We start from the raw sequence: 16,393 nt of genomic DNA, 5'->3' as shown, positions 1-16,393 counted from the left end.
CATTGGCCAATCATATCTCATTAATAATTTTAGAATGCCAAATGAATTAAATCTTTCACGGGATTTTCGTTCAAATTCCAAAACCAAGTTTTCTATATCCTTGTTTTGTATCTGGTTTTTCATTGCTCGGCTTTGGTTGGGTTTCCATTGTTGCAAAGATAACTTTCTAATGGGAGGTGACAAGAACATAATGGAACCTACCTCCTATGAGAAATGGGAAAAGAACAGAGGGCTATGGATGGAGATTACTGATGGGGTCCTTGTTTCATATCTTGAGACGCTTCATGGCAATGATCCGAAAGTGACAGAGGATTTTGTGAATGGTTCGGAGAAAGGCATCCTCACGACGTTTGGAGTGGAGTTTAGAATTGATGAAACCTTCATCATGGAGATATCTTCTTTGTAGATGGAAGGAAACAATTTCTATAGAGAAAGGAAGGCAGTGAAAGAAGCCATTGCGGCTTTCTTTGACAAAGATAGCGAGAGGAAATGGGTGAAAAATATGAAGGACGGCGACTATAATAGGAAGGAACTGAAATTACTTTGGGCGGAGATGGCCGCAGTGATTATGAGGTACATTACTCTTGATAGACGCTATGCCAATATTATCTCTTACCACTTTATGATATTAAACCATTTAGGGCACAACAAAAGAATTTCTTTGTCTTTCTATCTGTTATCTTCTCTTGAAAATAGCTTGGTGAATCATGCCAAAAATGGTGATAACCCTGTTCTACATGAGTGATGCAAAGGCTCATGTCCATGACTAAAATCATCCCTCCATATCAGGTTCAGACACACATCAATTTCTTTTGTAGCAACACTCACCTAAACACACCTCAAATACATAGGTTTTCTCAAACCAATAGGCTACACAAACCACCAAAAGTAAACATCTACTTCACAAACTCAATCCAATCCTCGGAATACATTTCATTAGGCCAATTACACATGTCTAAGGACAAATTAAGACTCAAAAACACTCAGACTTTGCCAAACCCTTATATCCTACTCACACAAGCCACTTCCCTATGAGGATGCAACTTGTCCATAAACTCATCTCACAATGCCAAACTCTACACGTCAACACCTTCGGACACTTTGGAATTATAATTTTGATATTAAGAGACCACACATAGTCACCAATCACATAAAAAATTCATACAATAGTTTTTCGCAACCTTCTTGTAGTGGCAGTGACAAGAACTCACATAGACATGGCGGTTTTTAGAAATTGACTCATTTGAGATGAATTTTTCTAGTAAGAAGGAATTTTGTTCACAACATCATAATATATCCATACACCAAGTGTCAGGTCATTATTCGACGATACATATCTATACCAACACATTTTCTAACTATAGATCTGGTAAACCATTTTCTGAACAGGCTGCTTTCACAAAAATGATCATAACTTGCTCATTTTTACATTAAATTCCATCAGAATTGAAAAAACTGAAAGTAGAATCAATTTTATTTCCATAAATGTGACATTTTAAAAATAATCCTTCCATAAAAAATATAACAAAGATTTGTAACACACAGGAATTAGAGTTTTACCAGTATGTACCATTGTCAAATAAGGATTTTGACATCATTTTGCACATGCCAACCTTAACTTGAGACCCTGAAACCAAAACAAAATGAAAATAATTTCTATTTTCCTCCATTCCACCAAATATTATACTTTGATCAATGTGGAAAGGAGGTTTATTACATTTTCAAAGTCATGGTTTACCCTACCTAGAGTTTTTAATAGTTTTTACAAAAATTTGTATATCTCTTCCAAAACTTAATGAAAAGAAATGAAACCAAAACAAAAATACTGTGGATTCAACCCTATATCATTCTCAAGTGATCTTAAATTCTAATTAATAAGTTTCCAAGAAGAAAAAATAACTGATATCAAACTGTCACATTGAGAATACTTAGAAAATTGCAGGAAACCTCAAACTTTTATTGATTTTCTTCTTTCAATACACACCAACCCCTCATGATTCGACCATCCCTAGTTTTATAAGCCTTTTAAAACATCTTTTGATAGATATAAATAAAACACAAACCATCATAACCATTAGGCTTCCCCTTTACAACCCTTTTGCAATTTTTTGAAATGACAACTTTTGTCAACATAACAACTTTTTTTGACAACTTTACAAAACTTGACCAAAGGACTTTAAATTACTTGGTATCAGCGTAGACACAGTAGAATAGAATAAATAAGCCTTATTACATCATTTTCAACCTTTCCTTGAGCATTTTCTATTCTTTGACCATATTTGACCTTCTTAGGACCTTATAGGGACCTACATTGAACAAAAATGGCTTAGTGCCTTAAAATATGATTTATAATGACTTCAAATGGTCCCTTGGACCTTATACAACCTTAACACAACATTGAAAACAAAACAAAACATAAAAACTTTAATGAGGCCTTTCAAGGCCTAGGTGCTACTGCACCAATGAGGGGCTAATCATGCTCATCATGGAATATGCAAAGGATCATGGGGTTAAACCCTCACGAGCGATTAAACCCCCCAAATCTTCGTCAAACAATGATTTTCATTATGTGTAAGATATGGAGATGGACGAATAAGAGTCTGGTATGGCTATGGACTGGTGGGAACTCAATGTCTCAGATGATTTAATATGTCATCCCTCTCAGTAGGAGGGCCACTAATGAAATATTACACCTAGCACTGGAAGAAGCAGAAGAAAAAAACACCCCAGAAGGGCTACCTGTAAGTATAAAAACCCAAAATACAAGATTCGGGGCCACCAAATATGAAGAAGTCTAAAACTGGAAAAATTGGGGAAACCAAGGGAAAGCAGAAGGAAATAAAGCTGGAAATCCCCATTAACGTTGAACGGGGGGAAAAGGGGGATACCCAAAAAGATTCTTATTTTGGTACTCTCCTTAACAACACTCTCAAAAGAAGGGAGAATTGCTTTCTTTGGGTCAGTAAGGACATTAATTTGTTAAAGGATGGAATTAAAGAAATCATTAACAATTTCACTGAGATGCCAATGGAAAGCAAGACGAATAAACTTCTCTGAATGACACAAGAACTCACAGAAGATGTAAAGACCATGAAAACAAATCAGGAATCAAGGATTGGTCAGTTGGAGATTAGCTTATAAGAAATTAAGGGTAATCTGAAGAACCTGGTGGATATCAGTAGGGAAGCCATGAATAACAGTGCTCGGGGTCTTAAAAAGGTAAATGCGATGATAGCGGATCAAAGAGCTTAGTCCAACACAAGCATTCCATCCTCTGACATCAAACAGAAGAAGAGAATCCAGGAACCAAACTTGTCGGGTACGAGACTTCAAACCAACACAGGTCCCTATACAAGGACTAGAAGTAGGAACCAGGAGAATAATACCTCCAGGTTCATCATGGATGAGCTCGAGGACATCAATAAGAGGGTGACTCAAAAGAATTCGAAGATGAAGTAATCTCTGGTCGAGTGAGTAACTTTAAGTTTTTTCTTGTTCTATTTTTTTTTTTGCTGTGTAGGTTTGGCCACTGTTTCCGTGGTTGTTATGTCATTGGTTACAGACTAGTTAGCGACTTCTTATGTTTGTTGTGCTCTTTAACTTTGGGTTTCGGGTCCCTGTAAAACCCGTTTATCTCAATCAAAAAAAATCCATCTATAACATTCACAAGATAAGATACCACTCGCAGTTATACGGACAACCTCACCTTATAACTATTTATATAGCAACAATAGGATTATATTTTAATTATAAATTATCAATAAGTTAAATTAACTCGCATAATTGTCCTATGTGTGGACATTACAGGTCCCAAAAAATATTCTCATCTATAACTATTCAATCTAGTTAGAATATGTATCAAATTGATGTGAAAACTGTCTTCTTGAATGAGAACTTGGATGAAAAATTATATATGGTGTAGCCTCAATTTTTGTAAGTTATTAGGTGTGAACATCTAGTTTGCCAGCCAATTAGGCCTCCTACATTATTTCCTCAGAGTTGAGTTTTGATAATTTGATTTTAGCATCTTTACAATTCAAATTATATATGCCATCAATCTTTTGGAGCATTTTGGAATTGCAAATCGTAACTCATATTCTCCAAGTATTGAGATTGAGTTGAAGCTGTAAAAATAGGTTACAACTCCCTTATCAGTCAAGCGCAGCAAGCACAACCTCAAAGGTCATTTTCATTCTGCTGGATTGAAGTTGACCTTCCTAAAGATGGATGCTTTGCTTGGAGGATTCTAACAAAAGACAAATTAATCAAACTTGGGATTGTTGATCCTTTTTGGTGTGTTCTTTGTGGATAGGCTCAAGAGGATGTGGATCACCTTCTATTACAATGTTCCTTTGCACAGTCCTGTTGGGCTCACATCATTAATAAAACGAATTGGATTTATCCCTTATCAGAGAATCTCTGGGATATATTCACAAATTGGCCTTCACTCTATCATCAATCATTTTTTTCTTGCATCTGGAAATTCATCCCTCCTATGATCACCTAGTGGGAAAGAAACAAGAGGATCTTTAGATAGCAACCTTCAAGCTTATCTCTGGTCTTGTAGAAAATTGAAACTTCTATTTCAAAAGTAGTAAATGCATATGTAGCAAAATCCAAATCAATCAACTCTTCGTTTTCAGATTGGGATTAAAAAATCCTTCAATCCTAGGAACACATTAATCTCCCTTTTACGGGAAGCTCTTTCCAACCCCCCAAAAGAACAATAGATAGATTAAAAATCAATTGGATTCGTCCTCTGAAAGGGAAGTTAAAGTTAAACTTTAATGGGGCAACCAAACACAATGCACGCAAAGCAGGTGGTGGGTGTGTAATTAGGGATCATAAAGGAAATATTCTTGTAGCTTCAGTACTTCCATTCCTGGATGGTTATAATAATATGGCAGAAGCACATGCCCTTCTCCAAGGTCTCTTGTTGACTAAATCCTTTCAAATTTCAAACATCTTAATTGAGGGTGACTCTTTGCATTATCAATTCTTGTAGAAAGAGAATCTTGCACGATTGGAGCATTCAATATGTGTTGCAACAAGTCTGGCTGACCGTATGTTAATATGTATAAACGTAGATAGACGTTGACCATATGTTAATATGTATAAAATTACGAATGAAACCGTCAAGGCTGCAAGACAGACATGTTACATTTCCACTTGCCCTTGACTGGACTTGGTAAAAGACTCTTTTGCAAGATGGTCCATTATTTTATTGTTTTAATTAAACCGAAGACAGTGGAGGGATGATAATTCAACAATAATTGGTTGACAAAATTTATTTCATTTTCTAATTTGAACTTTTCAATCACGGGATTTGTTTGACAAAACCACCAAGGACAATATAAAATTTGGATAAATATGCATAGTAAATTCTCGATACTATCCATATGGATAGATACGCGTGAACTGTTCTTATTCTATTTCAAAGACAATATCTATAAATAGGTGCAACGATTGCAAATACATCACAAAACATTCATTCGAAGAAGAATTAGACTGGTTAATCACATTCAGTATGGAGAAATTATTTCTTCTGATTTCATGCCTGCTGATGTTTACACATCAATTCTGTTCAGAAGCAGCAACATCTAATCCGGGTGGGTAAAAACTTCTGTTTGGAATCAATATAGTTGTTTCTTAGCATAGGATTGTTTTTGACATTGACGATTCTGTGTGCAACTGCAGAGTACCCATATTCGTTTATGACAGCAGATGCTCAAAAGGCAGCTTCAAGATCATATGATTACATTGTGGTTGGAGGAGGTACAGCGGGATGTCCCCTGGCAGCAACTCTCTCACAGCACTACTCTGTTTTAGTATTGGAGAGGGGAGACTCTCCTTACGGAATTCCCGATGTGGAGGATTTCAGAGGGTCTCCCACAACTAATCCCAACGTAGCGCAGGGGTTTGTCTCAGAAGATGGAGTGCAGTTGGTACGGGCGAGAGTTTTAGGAGGCGGATCAGCCATCAACGGTGGAGTCTACAGCAGGGCGAGCACTGAATATATTCGGAAAATAAAGTGGGATGAGAAACTTGTATATGAGTCATATGAATGGGTAGAACGGTTGAATGCCTTCCAACAATACAAGCTTTCTACTTGGAATTCTGCTACCAAGGATGGGCTTCTTCAAGCTGGAGTTCTTCCTTACAACGGCCACACTTTCGATCATTTGGTTGGCACCAAGATCAGTGGCTCAATCTTTGACGAGAATGGAAAGAGACATACAGCCGCAGATCTACTCCAGTATGCAAATCCAGAAAATATTGTAGTTCTTCTCAATGCTACTGCCAGCAGAATACTCTTCAGTTTCGGATCAGGTACCAATTCATATTTTGCTTTCAGAATTCCCCTACCCTACTTTACTTTGATGAGTATTCCTTTTATTCTTTTACAAAATATTCAGAAATATATTTCATATATCTATCTATGTGTATGCATGTAATATTATCAACAATCTATATTGCAGGAAAGCCAAAGGCTAGCGGAGTGGAGTTCAGAAGCAATAATGATGGTCTCATTTATCAAATTTCACTTAACCAATTGTCAATCAATAGTGAGGTGATTTTGTCAGCAGGAAGCATAGGTAGCACTCAACTTCTCCTCTTAAGCGGAATTGGTCCAAAAAGACAACTCAAAGAAATGAATATTCCTGCTCTTTTAGATTCACCTTTTGTAGGTAAACAAGTTCAAGATAATCCTAGTGCAGCCTTTACTATAGTATCCTCAAAACCACTTGAAGATTCTTATTCACAATTAGCGGGCATTTTAGACAATTCACAAAATTACATCGAAAGTGGTAGCCTTGTCCAACGGAATAATGGTACAAATACACAATATTTAGGTGTTCTTGATATTAAGTTGGCATTTCCCTTATCAAGGGGTGATCTTTGGCTTAAAAGCGTAGACCCTCGAGATAACCCCTATGTTCGTTACAACTACTATTCACACTCTCTTGATCTACAAAGATGTGTGAAAGGTATAAAAGTAATGGTTAATCTGAGTATGTCATCTTCTATCCAAGAGTTTGCATTTACTGATAGTGGAAATTCCAAAACACTCCAATTCCTTGGAAGAGCATTACCAAAGAATCAATCAAATGATGATGCCTTGGCGAAGCTTTGCAAAGAGGCACTAGGGACATTTAACCATTATCATGGAGGTTGTCAAGCTGGTTTAGTGGTTAATGAAAGATATCTGGTGAAAGGTGTTGATAATCTCAGAGTTGTGGATGGCTCAATTTATAAGGATTCCCCTGGTACCAACCCACAAGCCACAACCATGATGCTTGGAAGGTATTTATTTTTATTAAAAATTTTATTGCATTATTTCTTTTTCGATTCTCACAAAATATAACATTAACAATACATTTTGATCATGCAATATGTGCAGGTATATGGGAATTCATATCCTTCAAGAACGCACAATCTCTTAAAACTATGAGAAGACCATGCTGAAATAATTGGCACGCTTGTTGTGCTCACATTCATTTATCATAGAACTAAATAATACCAAACATGGTAATGTTTTTGATAAAGTGTGAAATTGTAAATAATTCAATTTTACCTCTTATTTCCTATCAACATAAATATTTTCCAAGATAGCACATTGTTATGAAATTTACAAGAATAAATTTAATTTGAGCTTTGATTAACTTTCATACAAAAGTGCACTTTCTTTTTTAATTGAATTGATATTATAACAAAAATACATGTTCCAAGGTTTTATAAATAAAGGAATACATAATTTTTCTTATAATTTATTGTTATATGATGATGTAAATGTGGAAGTGTTTAATTTGGTATTTATTTTTTACACTATATAGTACTTCTTTTTTTGTTTTGTTGGTTTAATTATACATTATGGTGAGATGTATATTTTTTAAGAAAATCATGTTAAATAAATTTAAGAAATGAACATGTGAAAAGGATAAAATTATTACAATATCACTTCTTGGCCAAAATGTTTGTGCATAACATAACTAAAATGAATTGTACAATAGTATGATCACAAATTCTGCATACCCATGCCATTTGTCATTTAGTTTTATGCCTATTTTGAAAAAATTTATTAATACAAATACCCAATCGCAAATGACACAATAGTGTGTGAATTTGGGCTTATTTTACTAGCCTCATGACCTATTTGTAAACACAAATATCTATATAAACTTAGCATTAAATAATATATTAACAATAGACACGCCACTAAATTCATTTTACCTACATTGTTATCTCACTTCTCTAAACATATACCTCCATTTCGGTTCTTTCTACCTAGATCTAACTTATATTCTATATCAAGGCAAGTATATAATTGTAAACTTGTCTCTTTCCAATTTGAATTTAAAATTTCATATTTTTGGTAAATCAACCTCCTTTGTCCATGTAAAAGTAAAGATCTACGCTAGATGCATTTATGAAGGAATTGCCAACTTCACAAGCTAAAAGTGATATTTATATTTTAAATTTCAAATTAACTTAAAATAATGAAGAAATTTTAACGTAAGTTATGTTTATAATTTTTATTTTTATAAATATTAACATGATATATTTTTTAAGAAATTTTAGAATAAAATTTGAATGCTTAATTACACACACGCACACACGCACAGATATATATATATATGGGTCAATGGAACGTCACAAAAAAAGGAGAAACACGTTTTCAAGGAAGAGGATCCCTATACTTATAATTGGATCGCAATGGTGTTCCACATAGTAAATTTAATATTTTCCTCTTGGGAATAGTTTATAAGGTTACAAGTCCATGCAAAAAAAATTATTTTTTTGGCAACTATATTATAGATGGATTTAGTTTGATGGAGATTGACTCTTTCATCCAACTTGTCTTTGATAGAGGTAGGTCGTTTACAATAGTTTCTTCATTTCTTAATGCCACGGATAGGGATAAAATATGTTCAAATTTGCTAAGTTCTAGACCTGAGCATATTTATATGATAAATATGTGCCTCAACAGAATCCCAAATTGAATGTATGCTTATAAAATAAAACAAACATTGAATATTACATTATGTTTAAATAAGCAGACATTTAATCTAGTGTACATGTCAAATAAAATGATTCCATTACACACTTTGTGATAAAAGGAAATATACTTAAGGTAGCCCTACATGTGAATGATAGTCCTTTGTACTAAGAGGAAACACAAATGAAATAAAATGAAAAATACCATTAGAAGCCAAAGATTTATTAACATTGCCCTTAAATATATCTCATGCAAAATCTTGACAATTTCTTTTCCTTCAAATATTTAATTCTATATTGTTTTATTTTCAAAAGAAATAGGGAAGAGAAATAATATTTAAAGTATGAGTGATTTAGTCAATTTATAGCCTTGGACGAGATTCTATGTGTGTCTTTAGATTTGAATGTGTTTCTTTATTTTACTAGTACCTACATCTGGTTATCCATAAAGTTTTAAAATTTTCTAAGTTATTTTTCCTTTTCCAAGTCATTTCTTTCAACTTCCTAATTCTTCAATTTTGTAGAATTTGAACCTTTAGACTATTTTTTCCAAAACTGCCCGAGCCCTCTTGATCCTTGAACCCTTATTAGTAAAATATGGTTGCTTTGTATTGTAATTTTTAGACTATGTTTTATATAGAGTAAATTCTTTCCTTTCACCCATTGAATGAAAACTGATGCGAGTTTCTCTTGTCTTCATATATTTTGTGCCAAATTTTCAATTTAATAGAATTGTTTTCTTTATTTTTTGGAATCCTTACTTTTAAATTCATTATCCATAATCAATTCTTGTCTATGGGATTTCAGATTTAACCTTCTACAATTTCTTTGACCACTAAGAATTGTTTCCCCATTTTCTACATCCTTTCTCACCATTTCAATTTTTTGGCAAGCTACTAGACATTGTCAATTCTCATTCCCAATGACATGAGGTATCCCAAATATCTAAACCCCAAAAATTAAGTGAAAAAAATTATATTTTATTCCTATATTTTTTATTAGAGTAAAATGGGTCTTGAAGGGACCTCAAAATCCTTAACAAAAAAGAAACCAACACTAGGAGAGAACTATATGCAAATTAATATCTAGCCAACAACAAAATAAAAGAAAATACAAGGGGTCAACATACTCGAAAGCCTGCTAAATATTTTTTAACATTTTCTTCTTATGTTGTGGTTTCAAGAGTTCTTAAACTTTATATTTTATGTTTCAAGAATTTATAAATTTTATTTTTTATCATCATTGAGTATCCCATATCCTGCATCGTTGCATCACAATTGGTATCAAGACTTTGGTTCCTAGAAAGTGAGATTGAAGCCTCTGAAGAAAATGAACAAGAAATGTATGCTATCTTTAATGCTCTATCTAAACTAAATTGGTGAAGGTTGTTCCATTCGATAGTGCTTATGAATTTTGGAAATGATTGAAAAACATGGCTATGAAGGAAATTACAAAGATAAACTAGCTAACATGCATACTGCTAAAGGCAGATATGAGAACTTAAGGATGAAAGAAGGTGAAGACATAACAAGTTATTTTCAAAATGTTGACGGTGTAGTGAATGACATCAAAGATCTTAGCGACACCTTCGATGATAAGGATATGATGGAAAATATTATGAGGACTTTACTAGAGTGTTACAATGATAAGATTTCTTCCATTGAAGAAACTTATGATCCCTCCAAGTTCACCAGGGAATGATTGTATGGCACCTTGACTACATTCGAGATGAGGAAGTTTGGCAAAGACAAAGCAATAACTGAGATAGCCTTTTAAACCCCGAAAGATATGGATGAAAATTCAGGTGATGAGATCCTGGATGAAATGGAAGCAAAAATTTGTAAGAAAGCTAAAGAGAGGAACCAACAAGTATAAAGGTGTGTTACCTCTTAAATTTTTTAAGTGTGGAAAGATTGGTCATTATGCATCTAGATGTCCAAACAGAGGAGCAACACAAAAGTTTAAAGAAAATAAAGAAAATTCAATAAGAAATCCTATTATGTTAAAGATGATGTTGCTATTTCCGATGATGAGTTAGAAGTGTTGGCATTGAATTGTCATTGATGTGAACAGATATAGTAGTGGGTGGAGATGTAGGAGGATAAGTGCCCCAGAGGAAGATTAGATTCATTGAGATGGTGTTGTATCATACTAGCAATTAGTTGAGTAGATTTGATTGTATGTGTGCAAGTTGTACAAGCATGTAGCTAGTAAAGGCATTTAGTCTAAGGCCACAAAGAAGACAATTGGGATTTTTCTTGGTCGTGGAATTAGACAAAGAAGACATGGGTCATAAAGTGGTGAAGGCATTGGACAAACTGGCCTGGCTCAGAAAAAGTGTAGTTGCAGTAATACATAATACATCGTGTTAGTGACACAATGTTACAGGATAGTATAATACATCATGTTATCACTATCATTGTTTTGTGGTCAAAACTCTGCATTGACCAAAGGTAGTTGGGTATGTGCAGGTTCATGGTGGGCCAAACATGCCCTTAAGTGGTCACCTAATCAATCGTAGACCAATAGTGAGGTGATTTTGCCAACAAGAAGCATAGGTAGCCCATAAATTCAAATCTTAAGTAAAATCAGTCCAAGAAAACAACTTAAAAAATTCAATATTACAATTCTTTTAGATTTGCCTTCAATAAGAAAACATGTTCTAGATAATACAAGTACAAGATTCACTATAGAATCTCGAAAACCACTTGAATTTGCTTATACATCGGCAATGGGCATTGTAGACAATTCACAACTCTACATCAAGAGTTGTGCTCATTATACAAGGGAATAGTCTATTTATATTTATTTGTCCGTGAGCTTGAAATCATTTTAAGCGGAGGCCGACGTAAAATTCTTTAAATCTCAAAAAAGTTCTAGATAATCCTAGTGATGGCTTCACTATAGTATCCTCAAACCCACTTGAATATTCTTATACACAAGTAGTGGGGATTTTAGACAATTCATAAAATTACATCGAAAGTGGTAGCCTTATCCAATGGAATAATGGCACAAATACACAATATTTAGTTGTTCTTGATATTAAGTTGGCATTTCCCTTATCAAGGGGTGACCTTTGGCTGAAAAGTGTAGATCCTCAAGATAATCCCTATGTTCGTTACAGCTACTATTCGCACTCTCTTGATCTACAAAAATGTGTCAAAGGTATAAAAGTAATGGTTAATCTAAGTATGTCATCTTCTATTCAAGAGTTTGCATTTATTGATAGTGGAAATTTCTGGAAACACTTCAATTCCTCAGAATAGCATTACCAAAGAATCAATCAAATGATGATGCCTTGGCCAAGCTCTGAAAAGAAGCACTGGGGACATTTTACCATTATGATGGAAGTTGTCAAGCTGGTTTAGTGGTTAATAAAAGATATATGGTGAAAGGTGTTGATAATCTCAGGGTTGTGGATGGCTTGATCTATAAGGATTCCCTTTGGTACCAGCCCACAAGCCAAAACCATGATGCTTGAAAGGTATTTATTTAGCTTAATAATTTAATTAGATTATTTATTTTTTAATTCTCTCATTATATAACATTAACGGTACATGTTGATCATGCAATATGTGCAGGTATATGGGAATTCATATCCTTCAAGAACGTACAATCTCTCAAAATTTTACAAGACCATGCTGAAATAATTGGAACACTAGTTGTACTTTCATTCATTTATCATCTAGAACTAAATAATACCAAACATGCTAATGTATTTGATAAAGTGTGAAATTGTAATTTCAATTTTACCTCTTACATCTGATGAATATAAATACTTTCCAAGATAGCACATTGTAATGAAATTTACAAGAATAATTAAATTTGAGTTTCAATTAGCTTTCATACAAAAGTGCACTTCCTTTATAAATTAAATTCATATTATAACAAAAATGCATGTTGTAAGGTTTTATAAAAAAAGAGATGCATATTATGAGGACGTAAATGTACAAGTGTTTGATTTGGTAATTATGTTTTACACTATATAGTACTTACTTTTATTGTTTTGCTGGTTTATTTAAATGTTAGGGTGATATGTATATTTTTTAAAAGATAAATTATTTATCATATTAAATAAATTTGCAAAATCAACATGTGAAAAAGATAAAATTCTTAAAATATCACTTCTTGGCCAAAATGTGTGTGCATAGCATACGTAAAGTTAATTGTACAATAGCATAATGGAAAAATTTGCATACCCATGTCATTTCTCATTTAATTTTATCCCTATTTTGAGCTAATATATTAACACAAATGACACAATGTTGTGTGAATTTGGGCTCATTGTACTAGCCTCATTATCTATTTCTAAGCACAAATATCTCTATACATTTATCATTGAACAGTCTATTCACAATAGACACAACACTAAATTCATTTTAATTACCTAACTATCACACTTCTCTAATCATATACCTCCATTTAGTTGTTTCTACCTTGATATAAATTGTATTCTATATCAAACCAAGTACAAAATTGTACGCTTGTCACTTTCTAATTTGAATTTCAAATTTCACATTTTTGGCAAAACAACCTCCTTAATCTATGTAAAAGTAAAGATCTATGCTAGACACTTCTATAAATGAAATTTCAATGTAGGTTATGTTTGGTGACACTTATACTGCATTATTTTTCATGTAAAACCCTAGATTTCCAATTTTTGAATACCAAACTCTAGTTATAATCCTTATAATTTCCAAGATGTCACATTGATACTTGAATGTAAATATGGTGGACTTTTACATCATTTATATACTATACAAGACAATTGATCTCCTCAAAGGTGTAGTTGCACAAGAAGGAAATTTGAATATGATCGGTTTACAGTTGGTACTTTAATCATCATTGTAGCACATCCCTATAACCCTTTTAAAGTTGCACATGAAATTGCATTTCCTTGGAGCCTTTCTAATGTTGGTTGTCGCGCAACCCAATGAGACATGATGCAATTAAAGAAATGTATATAATCAAAATAGGGATCCACTATGCAATGGGTGTGTTTTTGTTAGATTATGTGTTTAACATTTGTGGTTATATTTCTTCTAACTATTTAGGGAATTCTCCATTGATTTATTAGAGATAGAAGTGAAGGCCATTTTATCTACCTCAATAATTGATTAAAATGTTCCTTATATGATTATATACTGGTTAAAAGCTTCCCTTGAATTTGATATCCATGGTGCTTAGTAAGAGGTATATATTTTGGGATTCAAAACTAAAAAAAAATTGTGACCAACACTATCAAGATCTAATAGATTTGGATAGACAGAAATGTGCTCTACTTAGGACAATGGATCCTTCAGGGTATAACTTTTATTCTCCCTATTTTTATACCCTACAAGAGTGTATAGTTTAGGTTATCCCTTAGGGTGATGAAATCCCTAATTATACCTCATTAAAATAAAATAAATTAACACTTATTGTTTACCCCCAAGATCACCCTAGAATGTGAGGGGAGAACACACAAAAGTAATAGTTTGGAATTGAACTTAGACGCTTGGTAATTATAAAACCAAAATCAAAGTGTATGGTTAATTTAACTCCTCAAATTCAACTCTAATAAAGTAAGAAAATATATGATACACATTAAAAAAAAGGGGGGGTTTGATAAAAGTAATATTCTTCTAATGTTGTATAAACCATAAGTTAGTATTTTTTAGTAAATATCTATGTCATATGAACCTACAAGTTATATTTTGAGATATCTTCAATATAATCTATTTCATAACACCAAAAAATTTAGTCGTGCAATTACCTAAAACTAAGTCTAGAAAGATAAAGAAGTGACATATTTACCAACATATAGGGCATATATGGTAAAATAGGCACATGTATCACAAAATTAGCACATACAATATGGAAGTTGTAGAAATATCATAGACTAGGAAACATGCATTATAAATTATGCACAAGTTCCAAGGAAATTCACATGTGTCATAGTTGTGTTTTTGTCTTCAAACTAACCCCTGACTATGTAAGCCAAATGTTAAATCTTACAATGAAAGAAAACATGCATTAGGTAATGTCCTAATATAACACACAAGAAGGAGAGCATTAGAAAAATAGTGATGAAGCCAAATGATAAATAAATAAAAACAAGAAACACTAACAAAATACCTAACAAATGACGATAAAACAATAATGAAGCAAAAACCATCGAACAAGGAAAAACTAGAAATTAAAAAGGAACAGCTTAGGATAAAACCTTAAAAGAAAACCTACATAGAAATCATGTTATCACAAGAAATGAGATAAAAGGTACAAGTCGTCATGGCTAGAAACAACCTAGCTCAAGCAAATGAACAAAATGGCACATCAACCAAACATGCAAAGGAGCTAAAGGGGGTATAAGCTCTTATTTTTAAAATAATATTAATGAAACTAGCCATGCATGAGAACAAGCCGGTATAAAGGAGCCTTTTTTAAATTATATGCAAATTTGAAGGAATGTTTTGTAAAGTAAATGTTGATAGTGGTTACAAAAGAAACATCAATTACTGGTAAATAAATATTGCTTAATGGGTTTGCAAATGGGTTTATATAAAAATGAGATCATATGTGATGGTACACCTATGGATGCATCTCATCTCTTGTTGGGAATGTTGTAACACTTTGATGTGTTTAATACCCTAAAAATTTACTAAGGTGAATCCCAATCGAAAAACCAACTAATTTGCTTACGCGAATCCCACTCCATCTTGAAGGTTCCAGATTTCTTTATCTACACAAAATATGCCATATTTTCCATCAAATCATGGGAGATGACCTCCAAGCCATAGGACTAAAGATAGGCCACCCCTAAGTTGGAAGACTAGAGATAAACTAGGTTACACTCAAGCGCGCTGATCCAACATGCAAAAGAAAGGGAAACATCATGAATACACCCTTCCAAGACCGATAGCTTCCATCCAATTTAGCCCATTCTTCTAATAATACCAAGGGTACTCATGCCCCTTCCTTCCATAATGTCTATGCACATATACTACCAACACATTTCCTTTCATATGAACAAGGGGTACTCATACCCCTAGAAATTTAATACCCAATCCTACAAAACATGCACTTAGGGTACTCATACACTTTCTATTGCTTGCTCTTCATGAGAGGAGTTCTCAACCAGCTATATTGGTCGCTCCTCTCTAAGCCTCAAGGTTGCTCTTCCCTCCCAAGGGTGACCATTTCCTTCACACCCTCGAAAACACAACACCAACATTTGCAATGCATGGGATAATGTAAAAACACACATACACATGCTCATTAAACATTAACACATTCACAATGCATGAGATAACACAAGAACACATTTGATGTATGCTCACTAAAAAATTGTGCATTGTTGTATATCTACAACATTAAATTAACAGGGATTTACACATTGTCATATATCTACAACATT

The 16,393-nt window shown here is 33.4% G+C and overlaps 1 protein-coding gene across 1 annotated transcript; it reads left to right on the top strand.

The window, feature by feature from the left end:
* The first annotated feature begins 406 nt into the window (after nt 1–406).
* Nucleotides 407–7,445, top strand: LOC131033950 ((R)-mandelonitrile lyase-like). The gene is made up of 5 exons (XM_057965270.2): nt 407–573; nt 5,458–5,609; nt 5,698–6,330; nt 6,480–7,305; nt 7,403–7,445. The coding sequence occupies exons 1-5, from the start codon at nt 407–409 to the stop codon at nt 7,443–7,445; spliced, it is 1,821 nt and encodes a 606-aa protein (XP_057821253.1).
* Nucleotides 7,446–16,393: the final 8,948 nt, after the last annotated feature.

This window comes from Cryptomeria japonica, unplaced genomic scaffold (assembly GCF_030272615.1).
Source record: "Cryptomeria japonica unplaced genomic scaffold, Sugi_1.0 HiC_scaffold_44, whole genome shotgun sequence".
NCBI lineage: Eukaryota > Viridiplantae > Streptophyta > Pinopsida > Cupressales > Cupressaceae > Cryptomeria > Cryptomeria japonica.
Note: the sequence above shows the minus strand (reverse complement) of the source record. Positions and strands in the feature narration are given on the sequence as shown.